Source organism: Sphaerodactylus townsendi, linkage group LG05, assembly GCF_021028975.2.
Source record: "Sphaerodactylus townsendi isolate TG3544 linkage group LG05, MPM_Stown_v2.3, whole genome shotgun sequence".
In the NCBI taxonomy this organism is placed as follows: domain Eukaryota; kingdom Metazoa; phylum Chordata; class Lepidosauria; order Squamata; family Sphaerodactylidae; genus Sphaerodactylus; species Sphaerodactylus townsendi.
This window is the reverse complement of record NC_059429.1, coordinates 32,210,486-32,228,142: the sequence shown is the minus strand read 5'-3', so window position 1 is coordinate 32,228,142 and position 17,657 is coordinate 32,210,486. Positions and strand designations below refer to the sequence as shown.

At 40.9% G+C, this 17,657-nt stretch overlaps 1 protein-coding gene across 4 annotated transcripts in view; it reads right to left on the bottom strand.

The window, feature by feature from the left end:
- CRB1 (crumbs cell polarity complex component 1) overlaps nt 1–17,657 on the bottom strand; it is a 160,214-nt gene that overhangs the window by 48,448 nt on the left and 94,109 nt on the right. For all 4 annotated transcript variants that reach the window (XR_007244568.1, XM_048497121.1, XM_048497122.1 and 1 more), the window contains 2 exons: nt 10,214–11,170; nt 524–1,077 (listed from right to left, as the gene is read on the bottom strand). Coding sequence is in view for 3 of the 4 variants with exons in the window: in XM_048497121.1 (XP_048353078.1) it covers nt 524–1,077; nt 10,214–11,170 (1,511 nt within the window). In the remaining variant the exon portion in view is untranslated. The remainder of the gene's footprint in view (nt 1–523; nt 1,078–10,213; nt 11,171–17,657) is intronic.

The window sequence follows — 17,657 nt, the reverse complement described above, 5'->3', positions numbered from 1 at the left end:
TTGTTGATAAATCTGTTATGTTTATACAATGTGAAATAAGAAATATGGGGAGGGCCAATCGACTTCTTACAGACGCCATCTACACAAAGTTTGCCCTTGTGCTTGTATTGGACTGCAACATTCTTAAGCATTTAAAACTTTTATGGGCCTTGTTTCCAGATCTGATGCCCATAATATACCATATGATTACCATGTTCTGAAAGTCTGCTTTTACAGTAATTATGAGAATATTTTGGTTTGAAAACTATACTGAGTTCAAGTTGCCTTTAATGAATAGCAGCTTTGCTAACTGATTATCATTACCTTGCTGTTTAAGGGCTTTGTTTCCAGCCCCCCAGATGTTTTCTGGTATCAGTACCCACAAATTGGAAGGCTGTTTGGCAAAACCTGATCTCACTTGCCTGTTTCAGATCTCATGTTAAGATATTCTTGCTGTCACATGCTGTTTTGGAGTGTGGTTAGTTCAAAAGAGAATTCAGTGTTGCAAACATGGAAAAAGCGCTTTGAGAAGCAGCTCCCTTACCTTGCAGAGGTTGTCTCCAGTACAGCCTGGGGCTATGTTGATCAGTGTTCTGTTGTTGACTACAGAATTCAACGAAGAACCAACAGGGAAGAATTCCAGCGGTTGGTTGCTGAGTCTTAAATCTTGAACACAGCCTTTGAAATGCCCACCGTTTACACTGGTTTCTTGTTCATCTGGTAACCCTCCAACGTAGAGAATAACTCTGCTTTGGATTTCTGCTACTGGCATAGAAATGTAGCCCAGATTTTGAGATGACTGGAATAGTTCAGCCTTATTTGACTCTATTTTTAAGGATATGAAATAGAAATGTCCATCATTCATAGTCTGGGTTCCTGTGAGTTTGTTGGAACTTGAGTCTGACATGATGAGTTTCCCGTCTTCCAACCAGATCTTTAGATATACAGATGAATTTTCCCCCAGAGCCAATAGCAAGCCAGAAGGCTTGCGTGTTCGTACAAACATTGATATTGTCCCACCTTCATAGCCACTACTGTTAATAGCAAAAGCAGCATACCCTATGGATTCCTCATGTCCAAATCTTCCTGGGGTGTATTCTTAAGTTTGTGTGACAAAAAGGAAGAGAGAAAATTATACATCTTTGAGGAAGAGGAATTGGTGGCAGATGTTGCAAAAAGATGAGAAACATCTTGTGTTGGGACCAAATTACATGCCTATTTGCATTTTCAAATGGTTAAAATTACTATTCTTGTTCTCTTGTCCAATTTTAGCCTAGCAAATTACCTATCAGGCTTGCATTTAGTATAGCTTTCAGATCATTAGAACCGGAGGGCAGAGTCTGAGGTACAGAGGAAGTGCAAAATGTAAAACACCAATACTGGGGGAAGAATTGGAGGTGGGTGGGATGGGGCAGATCCAGAATGGAAGAGATATGGCTGGGACAGACACTTGTATATTATTGACAGAGCCTATAATCAAAACTTGGCAGTCTATTGGTGGAATATTTTGGATTCTGATGTTTACTTGCTTTTTTCCCACTTTAGTGCTGGTAACCTAAAAAAACAGAGTCTTTCTGATTGTCAACATAACTTATTTGTTTAATGTAATAGGTATTACAGATTGGTATGTTCTGTAAGCTGTATGTTCTGTAAGCTGTATTCAAAGCTCAAGTGTGTGTGCGTGTGTTAGAGGGAGATTGATGTGACATAGTCTAGTTGTGACATTCAGAAAGAAAGTACAATTTTATGTTCTTATTCTCAGTTTATAGGTTTGTACTGGGTTCAGAGGAATGTCCTGGCCATGTTCAGGATGTCCTAATGTTCATTTTAAATATAGAACTATGATAGGCATCACAACTGCAATCTCCTCAAGAGCAAGATTTCTATTCAGTGTGTGTGCTCCTGAAATGAAAAGCTGTAATTTTTGTTGTCCTGGTGTGCGGCATGGAGCTTTTTGTGGCAAAGGAATTGTCTTCCCCCACCCTCAGTTTTAGATTTCTTATTTCATCTAAAACATAAAAATGCAGAGCTTCAGACAAAATGCTTAAATGGTTTGAATGTTGTGCATCAAGGGCAGAAGGCCATGGCCCTATGAATATCAGGGCTGGCCAATGCAGGGGCCTCATACTTTTGGCCAGTCATAGGGGTCAATATTACTAAGCCCCATTCCTATCTGTATCTGAAGAGATTGCTGTGGACATCTGAGCACATAATCCCAGATAGCTCTTTAGAAGTTATCCAAGGCAATGTGGTTCTTGGTTTAAGTCCAGAAACTCCTGGCAGACAGTGTTTGAGCCAGCTGGAGATGTTTGCTGTGAAAGCACTGCTTGACACATGATGATCAGGATTATATCAGATCTGCTTTGGACTGCTGGGCAGACAGCACTGCTATGCAGGAAGGAATTTCTGCAGAAGGCCTTAAAGCATACAAGAGCCTGCACTTGCATGCATCTCAAGAAGGTGATCCACCATGGAGACGAAACCAGTGGGCACAGCCCATGCCCTTTTATGTATGGTGGTATACATGGAGTATCTAAACAAGGCCTGATCTCACTTGCCTGTGAAATGCTTACAAATGTTTGCCTCCTCTCTCCATTTTTAATGTTACACCACTCAAAGTGATTCCTAGCTATCAGTTTGTGGTCATTCCTGGTTGGTTTTTTTTTAAAAAAAACAGATCTGTAGATCTAATGCTGTGAAGCTTCAAAGTCTTGTGCTGCAATTCTCCAGCTATAACCCCCCAATTTTTTTAAAAAAAATTGATGAAAATACAGTGCAAGACAGCCAGTATGAGCTCAGAAAATGACATTGACAAGGAAGTCCAGGGACTGCAGAGCAGCGTGGGAAATGTTTTAAAGAGTTCTGCACAGCAAATGAAGACAGTGCCACAAAAGAATTGCTAAAGTGAAACTGTTTTCAGAAAGAATGGCTGATTCCGCATGGGCCAAAAACAGCGGTGTGAAAACGGTGTGAAAACAGTATAAACCCTATTACACTGGCTCATTCCGCACATGCAAAATAATGCACTTTCAAACTGCTTTCAGTGCTCTTTGAAGCTGTGCGGAATAGCAACATCCACTTGCAAACAGTTGTGAAAGTGGTTTGAAAACGCATTATTTTGCGTGTGTGGAAGGGGCCACTGTTTTAAACTGGTTTAAACCCTTTTACACCATTTTCACACCGTTTTCACACTGCTGTTTTTGGCCCACGCGGAATCAGCCAATAACTAAAGAAGATCATTTATTTAAAACGTTTTCAGGTGGAAAATAAAATGTTTTGGGGAAAATAACATGTGGAACTCCAAGGAGGGAATGTTTTATTTCCAGCCTCAAAATGTTTTATTCTGGTTGTGCGGAAAGGACCCATGTTAACATATCAGCAGACTAAATAGACAGCCATTGTGGTGTAGGAAGTGAGATTTGGATCTGGAAGATCCAGGTTCAGATCTGTGGTAAGCCATGGAAACTCTGGGGTGATCTTAAGCCAGTCTTACACTTTTAGCCTAACCTGCTTTGCACGGTTCTTGAAGAGATGACAATGGAGAAGAGCATAATGTATGCCACTTGGGCTCCCCACTGTGGATAGAGGTGAATTAATAGCTGCCTAATCAAAACTAAATTGCTTAATGTGCTACTGTTTCATATACCAAATAGCATTAAGCAAGTTTCTTACACCAAAACAAAAAACAGTCTCAGGGAACTTTATAATCCTGCTCCATAGGCCAAACTTTTTGCCTGCAGCATTTTGTTTTAATAAATAGGTTATAGGACTCATGAAAACAGGGGCACTCTTTGTGGAAACCCGTAGTACCCCTCTAACTGTTGTTTGCCTCCTATCTGACTCAGTTTATTTAATGGTGGAAATAAATCCACGACTTATTTCTCAATACACATTTTCATAAATAAAGTGAAAAATGTTTTAATTTTGTGAATGAGATTATCTTAACGTCCGTTCTTTATGTGCTTGTTAAAAAATATAGCAGACGGACATAAATCTTTCACCTTGCATTGAAACGGGTGTTTTAAGCATGAAAGGGTTTTTTTTTTAACGTCTCTCGATTAGGGATGTACTTGAAAGACATTTTTCATGTTGAAGAGAGAACGCTCATGATGCAGCTAAGTCAGCAAGTAGCAGGGAGAATTGCAACATTAGAAAAGAGGGTAAAGGAAGCGAGGTTAGCCTTCAAAAAGGTAGAATGGCAAGCTGAGCAGTTTTCAATTATGAAACTTCAAAAGAAATATTGGATCTGGTCTGTGGTTTGATGGGCATTTAGCATAACCTTAGTCAATATTAACCTCTTGAGCCATTACACCTGGATGATGAAAATAAATCAGCACGGTCACTGGGTGTTTACTTTTGTGTGTACAGAGAAATGTTGCCTGCTCCTATTAACTGACTATCTTTTCTTTATCTCATAACATAAAGAACAGCAACATCAGATCATACACATACGCAGTTAGCGATGTATACTAGAACATAATAGGGATGCAAGTTTTAATCAATTCATAATCAACTAATACTACGGTTGATAAATGAATAAGGGTCAGTTTTTCTATAAGTTAAGAACTCAACATTTGTTTTACTATCTCCATCCCGTGTGAAGTTATTCCTATCGAAGTTATCAGTTTCAATGTGCTTAGACTGGAGTAACTCTGCATAGAATTGTACTGTTAGGCTATTTATTTGATATTTTATTTATTTAGTATCCTGGTGTATCATCATAATATTTGTAAAAGAAAATATTTAAAATGTGTTTTTTCTTCAATTTAGGATTTTGAATTTTGAGTGATTTTTGAGTGATTTCTTCCTTCCTTCCGTCACTGGTGTTTAAGTTTGGGTAACATGAAATTTGTTGATGGGTTAATCTATTAAAACCAAATGAGTGTTTAAGCAGCCGTTTAGTATATATGTATGTGTGTGTGTTTAAGTAGCCGTTTCTCTCTCTCTCTCTCTCTCTCTCTCTCTCTGTGTGTGTGAAAGAGAGAGAGGAATACTGGGGATTAATAGCTTCTGTTTTGTGGCAGAGATGCACTCTCTGTCTCTGTCTCTGTCTCTGTGTGTGTGTGTGTGTGTGTGTGTGTGTGTGTGTGTGTGTGTGTGTGTGTGAAAGAGAGAGAGGAATACTGGGGATTAATAGCTTCTGTTTTGTGGCAGAGATGTTCCAGTGACCTATTTTCAGATTCTCCTGGAAACCACAGTTTCTGTCTTGGATCAAATTTTGGGTTTTTAGCTTATGAGGAAGACCCATAACAGTTTTGGGGGATGTGCCATGTAACATATTTGGGAAGGAAGCATTCAATTTCTAGCTTCTTAAAAAATCAGATGTCTTGGAGCACCTTTGTGTGGAAATAAACTTTGACATCTTTGAGAGCAAGACATCACATCAGTCACTTGTAAGGATTTCTGTCTACAAATACATAATAGAATTGTTGAATCAAAATGGTAGCCGTGAATTGCATAGAATGGTGTGGTCAGCAGGGGGACAAAATAAGTCTTACTAGTCATTTGCAATTGCCCTAATGGAAGCATGAACCTTCCTTGGAGTGGGATGGTTTTAATTTTGCTTCATATAAAGCAGCAAACATATTTACCAGATGTTGTCCTCTCCAAAGTTGCTGTTTAACCCTTTGGATAAATTACTGCTGAACTTCAAAGTCGTCTCCTACAATTATGGTTCCAGCAATGTCATTTTGCAATAGTAATAATAGTAAAAAAAAAAAAAGGAAAATGCATATTGTGAAGGGCAACATATGAAATGACATAGTATTTTTTAAATATTGAAATGCATTTTGGAGCTAAAGCTTTCTGAACCATTAAGTCCAGTAAGTCCCTTTGACCAGATATCAGCTGGTGTAAATCCATGAAAGTCCACTAAACTCTCTGCAACTGTGTTATTTAACATCTGCTAAGGATATGATGCTTTGGATTAAACCAAGAGTTTGGGCCTTTCATGTCCCTGCCTCTTCTATTTCCTACCTGGATTCACTGTGATAAATTTTAACTCTGACAGATATTTTTGTATATGAACTGTGAGCACAATTCAGCCAAAGCTGAGCACTTTTAAAAAGAACTCTAAATCTGTTGAAATGTTGGTAGGCTGCTTGACTGTACATAGTTTGGTAAGATATTCGGTCAAGACACTGGTGGCTAATTTTGCACAATATTATGTTCTCTCCTGTGGTTTTCAATTGATGTGGTAGTGGCAGCCACGTTAGGCAGGTAGTGGCAGGCACATTATGTCACCTATAAAACAGGGAGGGAAAGTGCATACATGCAAGCATAGAAGGGAAGCCAAACAAATCCCTTGTTTACACTCTTCTACCAAAAGCTTTTGCCCTTAGCCATGTTTCTTTGGATGAGATGTAAATCAGGAAGTAGATCATGCTGGGAGATGCACTGGGGTTTGTGTGGAAATCCCCCAATGCGGAGAAGGATTCAGCTCCCCTTTCCTGACTACTGTGCTACATTTGAAATCCTTCATCTCCACTGTACAGGAAAATGTTAGTTGTGTCTCCCCTTTATGTAGCACAATGACAGTTGAGGAAACATGGTAGCAAGTTCACCCAAACAACTTCCCATGCCAAAAAGGCAGCAGTGTGATTTTTTCTCTCCAGTTGTTTGGGTGAACTTGCTACCATGTTGCCCAAACTGGCAGTTCCACCTTCTAGATTTCCTTTCGTTTTTTGTAGTAGTTATTTTGATTCGACTATATTTGATGGATTTGCCATTTTATTATATACCACTTTGGCCACAATATGTCAAAAAGGTTTATGTATATCTGTATTTTAAAATTATTTAGAAAATCATCACATGCTTAAAAATTGAAACTGAACCATTGAAATTGGCATAATTCTGTCCTATCTCCATTAAAGTGCAATATTGTAAAAAGGAAAAAAATCAGGACTGTCTTGTGATTAAAACTATGGGGGCAGAAATTCAGAGGCTAGCCCCAGACAATAGGCATGAGTGGGGAAAGGGGTACAGAGAGCAACTATTTCACTGCTTTTTTGGAACAAAAGGCTACTGGCAGAGGAAGGAATTACTACAGCTCTTTCTCGTTCACTTCTCTGAATGCTATCTAGCAACCATAGAGCCTGGCATGGATTTTCAGCTGGTCTCCTGCTTGGGAAATTTTTGGAGATTTGGGGGCAGTGCCTAGGGAGGGAAAGGAGCTCAGTGTGGGATATGATGTCACAGAGTCCACTTTCTGAAGCTGCCATTTTGTTCAGGGAAACTGATCTCTGTAGCCTGGAGATAAGTTGTAATTCTGGGAGAACTCCAAGTTCCGCTTTCAGGTTTGCAATCTTATCTCCTGCTGCAATAAAGGAACTGCTTAAATATAGTGATAAAATAATGATGATAGGATTTTTTTATTACTGTCAAAAAGTTGACATGTTGGCTGTCAATGACACTGACTAACTCAACTACAAGTTACTAGCAAAATGAAGATGTTGGGACACACTTCAAATCTGAGACTGGAGGGAAAAAATCACACTGCTGCCTTTTTGGCATGGGAAGTTGTTTGGGTGAACTTGCTACCGTGTTTCCCCAAAAATACGCCCTGCCCCGAAAATAAGCCCTATCATGATTTTTCAGGATTTTTGGAGGAGGCTTAAAATATAAGCCCTACTCCAAAAATAAGCTGTACCGGTATTTACGGATCAGGATGGTGTGATCCAGCAGGGTGTTCCCTGCCAATGAGGATGCAGCTTGCATCACACGTGACAGGGAAGCAACGGGGCTGCCCTACCCCCAAAATAAGCCCTAATGCATCTTTTGGTGCAAAAATTAATATAAGACCGTGTCTTATTTTGGGGGAAACACCGTAGTATATGATATAGGTAACAATTATAGTTACCTAATTAATTATAGTAACAAGCTTGAATTTGAGCTCAAAATGTGCTTTTGAATTAGGTTAAAAATTTCAAAATGCAAATCAAACATTTGAAAATTTTCACATATCTGTGTCTTTTGCTGTGTCTTACTTGATTTCATATATCTACAGTTTTCCCGAGGCATAGTTATGTTTTTAATCGGGGTGGGCAGGATGGAAATTATAACTCACCAATAGACTGTTGCCAGCTATGATAGAGTTGACTACTGCCTGAGATAGCAGAAATTCAGAAGCATAGGCTGAAGGGAGAATCTCTAGAGAGAAACACCAACCCCCCCCCCCCACCCGACCCATGATTTTTCAGGATTTTTGGAGGAGGCTTAAAATATAAGCCCTACTCCAAAAATAAGCTGTACCGGTAGTTACGGATCAGGATGGTGTGATCCAGCATGGTGCTCCCTGCCAATGAGGATGCAACTTGCATCACACGTGACAGGGAAGCAACGGGGCTGCCCTACCCCAAAAATAAGCCCCAATGCATCTTTTGGTGCAAAAATTAATATAAGACCGTGTCTTATTTTGGGGGAAACACCATAGTATATGATATAGGCCAATTTTTACTATGTCAGTTGCTGCAGCCATCTATTGTATCTCATGTCAGTAACTGGGGAACATGAAAATGTTCCTGTGAAAGAGTACTTCAAAAGCTGCTTGTTGTCAGGACTACAACTCCCAGCATGCACCAGTTCCCGCCGTCTTGGTCCCAAAGCAGGAACACGACAGCCAACAAGAGCCAAGGGCGGGAAAAAGGGGAAGAGATGATTGGACCACCACCATTTTGAACCTGCAATAAATGCTGGAACCAAGGGCAGGATCCTCAGATCCAGCACCCTGTAGCTAGGGTGAGCCAAATCAATAAAGTTTTCCTTCTAAGTAAACTTTGTCCAAGTGGTTTCAGCTACTTTTCATGACACCCACTTGCCTTTTTTTTTGCTGTCAAGTCACAGCTGACTTGGGACAACCCCATAGAGTTTTCAAGACAAAGGACATTCAGAGGTGGTTCGTGATTGCCTGCCTCCACTCACACTCCACTCACATATCCTCTCCAAATACTTGTCAGGGTTGAGACTGAGGATATATAACTGGCTTAAAGTCACCCAGCAAGTTTTCCATGGCAAAGCGGGTATTTGAACCTGGGTTTTTCATATCAATATACCATGCTGGCCCTCAACTTGCCTAAAAGGTTCTTATTATAGCTCCTGTCTTATTGTATTCATATCTAAATCTTTTCCAAATACACAGTGCAGCAAATTTATAAAACTGAAATGAATTTCAAATGATAATGCTCATGTGCTTGATTCAGTAGAAATCAAGAGGATAAAACTGAAATTTCAAATTTCAAACTTAAATGTACTTCCAAACTGGGAGATTGATTATATATCTGTGTGAATACTCATTTTTCATGAATGCAAGCTTTCTAATTATAGTAACAAGCTTGAATTTGAGCTCAAAATGTGCTTTTGAATTAGGTTAAAAATTTCAAAATGCAAATCAAACATGTGAAAATTTTCACATATCTGTGTCTTTTGCTGTGTCTTACTTGATTTCATATATCTACAGTTTTCCCGAGGCATAATTATGTTTTTAATCGGGGTGGGCAGGATGGAAATTATAACTCACCAACAGACTGTTGCCATCTATGATAGAGTTGACTACTGCCTGAGATAGCAGAAATTCAGAAGCATAGGCTGAAGGGAGAATCTCTAGAGAGAAACACCACCACCACCACCACCCCCGACCCATGATTTCAGATGCCAGGAGTATTTCTCCTCCATCGCTAAAACTAGTGGAATGAGTGAAAATCTTTTCCATTTCTCCATTCATTTATAAGAAAAGGGGATTAAAGCAGGATAATCCTTGAAATGATCCCTGCATAAAAACTATGGCTGATTCCGCATGGGCCAAAAACAGCAGTGTGAAAACGGTGTGAAAACAGTATAAACCCTTTTACATCATTTTAAACCCTTTTACACCATTTTCACACCGTTTTCACACTGCTGTTTTTGGCCCATGCGGAATCAGCCTATGAGTATATTGTAGAAAAGAGCCTTGCCTAAAGCAACGAGATAGTTTGAAGTCAGACTGCTAACAAATCTCTCAACAAAGATAGCAGCTATAGGTAAGCAACCATGGTACATCTTCATGTAGTTATGGTGCATCTGCAGCATCTGTGCCATCTTTGTATAGTCATGTATAGTGGAAGTGCTGTGAATTTGTTGCCACTTAGTTGACGGATTGGTGGCATCACAGCTGGACCATGGAACAAATTAGTCTACCCACTCATGTTATATGTTGTCGCAGCTGAAAATTAAAGCACTGAAGTTGGGAGATTCGGCTTACCTGTTTCACAGTTTAGCCCAGCGTAGGGCCGGAAGCAATCACACTGATAACTCAGCCACAAGTTGATGCAGCGCCCCCTGTTCTGACAAGGGTTGAGTTCGCACCAATCCTTTTTAGAGCAGCCTGCCTTGACATTTAAAGATGACTCGGGTGACATTTTCTCTGGGGTAATAATATTCAAGTCTATTTCAATGTCCTGAAGACAGCCTACAAATGAAGGTGCAGAAGGCATATTATAGATGTTAAGCAGAGAGTCACCGCTCCTGTTCCCCTCTGGCAAACCACCCAAAAATATGCTCTGAAAAGCAAACATCATCTGATTGCTATCTACTGTGGCAGCAATTTTACTGAGACATGATTCTAGACAAGTGCTGTCGAGTAACTTAAGAGTAACAGCTCCTCCTTCTATGGTTACCTCAACTGAATGCCATTCACCATCACTAATATTGTGTGCTATATGCAAAGGGGCCTTTGACTGGTTATTGACTTGCATGGATAAATGTAAATAGCTATTCAGTATCTCCAACTTCACAAAAGTATCTTTGTCCCCTCGACTAAATATAAATGCTGTTTGTTGAACAGTCAGAAATCTAAAGTTTATGTTATAGAAACAGTTCTCTGTAGGGGCTGTAACGTTGGTAACATGAAGGAACCCATTTCCCTGAAAAGATAACGTAGTTGCTGTTTCACAGTGTACTCCAGTATATCCAGATGAACACAGGCAACTAAAACTGTGTTGTCCATTTGTGAAGTAAGGAATACACAATCCTCCATTTTGACATTTATGCTGAACACAGCCAACAAGGACTTCTGTACAGTTCCAGCCACCATAAAGCACTCCATCTTCTTCTTTGATTGGACAATGGCAGGTGTAATTTCCAAGAGAATTTTCACAGATTCCTCCATTTTGGCAAGGATTTATGTGGCATTCATTGATATCTTCTTCACAGTGAATACCTACAAGAAATAGGAGAAGGCACTGATTGTTTGTGAAGCCTTATTGAAAAGTGTAGTTACCTATCCCAACCAGAATACGGCAACTGTATCCATGCAGGATAAAATACAAATTGCTGGGATCCATATAGTGGGATCCATATCATTTCTCCAGGGTCAAGGACATAGAGTAGCAATCAGTGAAAAAACCTCCACACACCACACACTATTAGTTGGTGTACAGTGTCCGGTAAGGGGCAACTCTCATCAATTCTATTTAATATCAATATATACCCTCTTGCCAGGCTAATTCAGAGTTTTGGTCTGGGTTGTCATCAATATGCAGATGACATCCAGCCATATCTGTTAATGTACAGTCATCCAGATGCTCTCCCAGATGTGCTGGTCAGTAGTTTGGGAACCGTGGTGGAATGGCTGAAAGGGAGTCAGCTGAAACTAAATCCAGCAAAGATGGAGGCCCTGTGGCAGGGCCGGGAGGACTGGATGAGAAGTGCCATTTGCTGGCCCTTGATGGCATGCTGCTGAATCCTGCACAGACCTGCGGGTGTACAATTGATGCTTCTCTGACAACGGAGGCTCAAGTGTCACATGTAACATGCATGGCTTTTTATTATCTTCTCTGGACAAGACAGTTGGCACCTTATCTGTCCCAGACCAACCTGGCCACAGTGATCCATGCAATGGTCACCTCTAGATTGGATTACTGCAACTCACTCTATGGAGGGCTATCATTGGTCCTGCTCCAGAGGCTCCAATTGGTGCAGGGTCCTTATGGGGGTCCTTATGGGGACTCCATGGCAGGCATACATTCAACTGGTGCTTCACCAGCTGCATTGGCTCCAAGTGAAGTACTGAATCAGGTTCAAGGTTTTGGTTCTTACCTTTGGTTCTTACCTTTAAAGCTCTTAACAATCTGGGGTCATTATACTTATAGAACTGTCTCCCCAGGTATGTCCTTCGGAGAGTGCTGGGTTCAGCAAATGAAAATCTAGTGGTAGTCCCTGGCTGGAAGGCAATCTGGCTAGCCTCAACCAGGGCCAGGGAATTTTTGGCCCTGGCCCCAACCAGGTGGAACATTCTATCTAGCAAGACTCGGACCCTGTGAAACCCGATGTAGTTCCATTGGGCCTGTAAGACAGAGTTGTTCCACCAGGCATATGGTTGAGACAGCAATGTTTCCCCCCATCAATTTGGCCTCCCCTATACCCACTTCCTTATATCTTCTCCCTTCTCCCTTTTTCTCCTCTTTCTCATGTGAAAAATCAGCAGATTAATAGGTTTTATGCTCACCATCAAACGTTACAAGATTTTAGATGTATAAATTGTTTTAATGTATTTGTTTTCATGTATTTATTTGAACTTGCGAGCCACCAGGGAAAGGCAGCCTATAAAACCAATAAAATAAATACATAAAATAAAGAACATTCACGCCAGAATATTTATTTTGTCTGTCCTAATAATGATGTTGCCAGTGGGTTAGATCCAGTGATTTGTCATCAGACATTGTGCGTGGGTCTTTGCCACTGACTCCTGTGGTTGCAGGACCCAGCATAGACTAATAGCCAAACAAGCAGAGGGGCTGCATTGAGGAGGGAAGAGTTAAAATTATTCCTTTCTTTCAGCAGAGCTGCACCTGAAGAAAGGAAGGAAGAGGCAGATTTGTTCTCTTCCCCCACTTTGAAGCCACCCCACCCCCCCATGAATGATTGTTAATCTATATGGATCCTCAAAATCATCTTTCACAGGAACAGAAGGGATGAGGGGTGAAGGGGGGAGTAGGGAAACATGGCAAAGATCTGAACGCCTTGAGCTGGTGGGTCACTAGACACAACTCCATTAGTTTATGATTATTTGTTTTACCTCTTGCCTATTTGAAAATTCACTGTGGGCAGCTAATAAATGCCAGAAAACAACATCCTCTGAAAAGTAATTTAGAAAAATCACATCAAGATGAAAAGGTGCCAACTGCATTTTATGTATTTTGGGGCCCAGCTATCAAGGAGGATAAAATTATTTTACACTGGAACACCACAGCTGATTTTGCTTCTATAGCACATGTTTAATCAAGACACGATAGTAAGAATTTTTGATGGTTTTGCATATAGCTATTGAACTGGGTGAATTCTGCATGCAGTTGGCATAACTAAGGTTCTCTTAAATTTCATGATGTTGTGTACATAATTATACAAGCCATAGTGACCTACCTCATTACATTTCTTTTGCTAAGCTACTTGTCATTTTGCCTTGTGTTTTCATGAATCCTAACAACACTTCAGTTAGGTTCTCAAAATGAGAAATGTAGATTGAAAATTCTAGGGAGTGCCAAGATCTTGTAGTAGTGAAATCTTTATTCCCAACAACAAGGGATGGGTTGGTAATCCCTGACAGAGAACCCTTATTGATCTATCTGGGTTGGTGCAGGTGAATGATAAGCTCAATTCAGTCATCCCAACCTGATTTGGGAAGAGGGAACCTAGAAAAATATTCACATTTGTTTTGATGGTTCCTCATACATTTTGAACCAGAGTAAGTACTAGATTGAGGTCCAGTCCACCACTGAAGTGGCTGCCAATCAAGGGATATGCTCTTGAGTGGAGACAAAAATTAGAGTCTTAATAGTTAAAGGAGCATTGATGGAGGAATCAAGGAACTGAAATCCTAATCACCATTCTTCCATCTTCAAACTTTTAGTTTCTTGTTAATTTTTCCAGTTAACTTTGCCATATTTCAGGAAAGGGCAATTTCTTCCTAAACCAAGCTTGAACAAATTATGATGCAACTGTGATAACCACAAACTATTATTTCATTCTCTTGCCTCTTAACCACAGACCCATTCTCAGCCATAAGCTCAAGGCTAGGCCATTTAAGAACTTTCAAAGAAATGCCCATCTAGCTAACAGCCCCAAGGAAACAACAGCGTGTGGACCTTCCAAATATCCTCAAAAAGGCCAATCAACCAGGTAGGGACCATTACTGTAAGGGTTGTTGAGTGAGCAGGTACTGTTTCCACAGTTTGTAAGATAGTACTTTTGTAAAAACCTAGCCTGCAGAGTCCTTTAAAAACTTTACCTATGCACTGAGTGTTGCATTTAAATTGAGTCACTGGTACTTATGTACACAACATAAGAACATAAGAACATAAGAACTAGCCTGCTGGATCAGACCAGAGTCCATCTAGTCCAGCACTCTGCTACTTGCAGTGGCCCACCAAGTGCCTTTGGGAGCTCACATGCAGGATGTGAAAGCAATGGCCTTCTGCTGCTGCTGCTCCTGAGCACCTGGTCTGCTAAGGCATTTGCAATCTGAGATCAAGGAGGATCAAGATTGGTAGCCATAGATCGACTTCTCCTCCATAAATCTGTCCAAGCCCCTTTTAAAGCTATCCAGGTTAGTGGCCATCACCACCTCCTGTGGCAGCATATTCCAAACACCAATCACACGTTGCGTGAAGAAGTGTTTCCTTTTATTAGTCCTAATTCTTCCCCCCAGCATTTTCAATGAATGCCCACTGTCATGTCAGTAATCAGTGGACCTGCTGGGTACTGTGTTGGCACACATCTGGTGTTTAGCAGCTAAGGTCTACTAACATGCAAATTCACAATAGATAAGCTGTTTCAGTCTAGGGATCAAAATTTAAATTGAACTTTAATTCTTCCACTGTGGAAAACCTTCCCTTGTATAATGTGTACATGAATTAGCATCTATCTCCAGCTGTTGTTTGCAGAGCAGTGGCATTCTGGGGCAGATTTACCATCTCCTTGCACCTTGTGTAGTCACTTACGCCTGAGTGCAAAACAGCTGCAAAGCGTTCCCAAGACAGGAAGGAAACATTTCCCCCATTTTGTATTCATTTCCCACAGGTGCAAATGACTTGCTCGAGCTGCAAGGTGGCAATGAGTGGCACCTACTATGTTAAAAAGTATTAACATTGTGTGTTAAAATTATGACTGAGGAGAAGTGGTTTCAAAGAGTCTGTAAATTCTCTGCTTTTTCACCTTTTAAATTAAGCAATGTGCCTTGCAATTAGGGAAAGACACAAAACATGCTATGAAATGAAAGACATTTGTTAACACAAGGTTCATATGAAGTAACCATGCGTTTTCCTTTGCTCCTTCCAAACAGTCAACTTGGTAGGAAAATGCCCCACCCCAGCATATCAACCACACTGTTATGTCTTTTCAAAGCAGGAAGCTATACTTCAGCTGGAGAAAATCTAAAGGGATGAGCCAGCCATCTTTTTCACTCACCTCACCCAGTTTTCCTCTTTGCCCTAGTCCCTAAGCTATCTGGATTTGGTCCACATAAATTATATGATTAGGTTGCCTGCAGACAGCTGGGGACTTCCTGCCCTGAAACTTCCCATGGAATGGCAGTTCACTCTGGTTGAGCCTCCAAGGGCTCAAAGACTGCACATTGCTGATAGGGACTACTTTGCCAGGTGTAGAGCAAGTGCTTCTTAGCTCTCACCTCCCCAGATATTGGGGACCTTAAATTTGACAGGTGGACTGGAAGGGTCTGGATTTTAGACCCACTAGTTCTGAAAAAATCCAGAATCAGCAGTGTGAGTGACTGTTGAGCTCTTGGAAACAGTCTTCCCCCTTTTCTTTGTTTTTCTCCTTGTTAGTCTTTTTCTTTCTTCTCTTTTTAATCTCTTTTATTTTTCAACAATAAGAGACTTCCTGCACTCTGAAGTCTTTGCTGCTGCTCAGCTGGGCAGCAGGAGGAAAATGGTCGGGGAAATGGGAGTGTGTGATCAGTACCCCTGGCATAAAGTCACTATTGTGGGCTCCCCAGCAGCCAGCCAGGATCCCTCAGATGAGGAATACTGGCATGATGATCTGGCTCCATCAGAGTCTCAGCTGGCTGAATCTCCAGAGCCACAGTTGGGTGAGTCCTGTGAGCAGCCAGCAGTCACACAGGTGGAGGATTGTGCTGGCCCAAGCCAAGAACAAGAGGACAGGGCAAACAGTTCCCCCAGCTCACTTGGTTCTGTGAGGCAGCTCAGACATGCTGAAAGACGCAGGGCCTGGTTGGAGGCCCAGAGATGAAGAAGACACGGCTGTAAGTCAACGCAGGACTCAGACTGAGCAAGAGTACAGGCTTATAAGAGGCAGCTTTGAACAGCAAGCATTGCAGGAGCAACTTTGTGAAACAGCCTGATAGTTTTTGTAGTACCTGCAGAGGCATAGGGAGGGGCAATGGCGCCCGGGGCAACACCTGCCCAAGAGCAAATGCTGGAGTATTCCCTTCACTTCAAAACAATGTGATCACTTCTGGGTTGTATTGGAAATGACACCATCATGCGAGGGGATGGCAATTGTGCCCACCTCCTCCACCACCCTATCCATGGCCCCCAGAGTATTCTTTTTTGGTGGTCAAAGGAAATATTCTCCTCCCCTTTTCACCAGTGAAAAAGTTGACTGAACTCAATTTATAGTGTTTGTTATGGAAGGATCTGACTTTGAACCGGCTACGTCATGTGTCTGGAGGCAGATTCTGTCTTGTGACAGAATTAGGTATTTTTGATACACTAGAAGTACTCTCCAGAATTTCACATATTAAAACAATTATATTATTGTGCACATATAACATCTCTATTTTTATACCAAAGACGAATATTTGAACAATAACCCCCATTACATATTTTTGAAGCAAGGTTGCCACTCCTTACCTGGGGTTGATATTTCAAAGCCTCCTGACAACCTTTAATCATATTTTTAAATAATTTGTGTGCTGCACAGGAAGTGCAGGTAAGGAGCAGATGACAGGACTGGAGGAAAGAACAGGAAGGTAAGAACTGAGCTTCAAGGACATTCTGCGACAACAGGCAGCAGCAGCACAGACAGTAGCTCAGTCCAAACTGAATTGTAAGAACGTCTAGCTTTGGACAAATTTTATGTACACTGAAAATACCATGTGCCTACTAGCCTTTGAAGATTTAGCGAAGCCTTTGAAGATTTCTCGAAGATTTATCAAAGCCAGATACTACTGGATACTGGCAGCTTGTTGTGGATTTTCTATTAAGCTTAGAAAAGCTTTCATTGATATGAATTGTTGAATGATTGTATGCTTTGACATATATTGGTGGAGACTGGGGCATCAGTTGCTAATAGCCCCATTTGTAGACTCTGTTCACATTAGTGATTGAGTAAAGTATTAAGCTATTCAGTCCTCTGACTGCTAGCCATTGTTTGTGCATTGCTCACAGCTTTGAGTACTAGTGCACAACCCCCCACCTTTGTATTCTCTAAGGAACTGAGCTTAGACAGAGAGATTGAAATGTACATGTCTGGAGTCTGGCAGACGTATGCTAAAAACTCTTCCTTGGTTCCTTGATGTTGCAGTCATTTATTCAGCAGTAGTCCCAATGATATAAATGCAAAGAAGTTTGTTTTGTTAAAGATACATTAGAAAAATAAACCACTGGCTTAGATCCAATGGAAAAACTTGCCAAAGGTGGTGGTGAGATGGATCTTTACCCACACCTCTT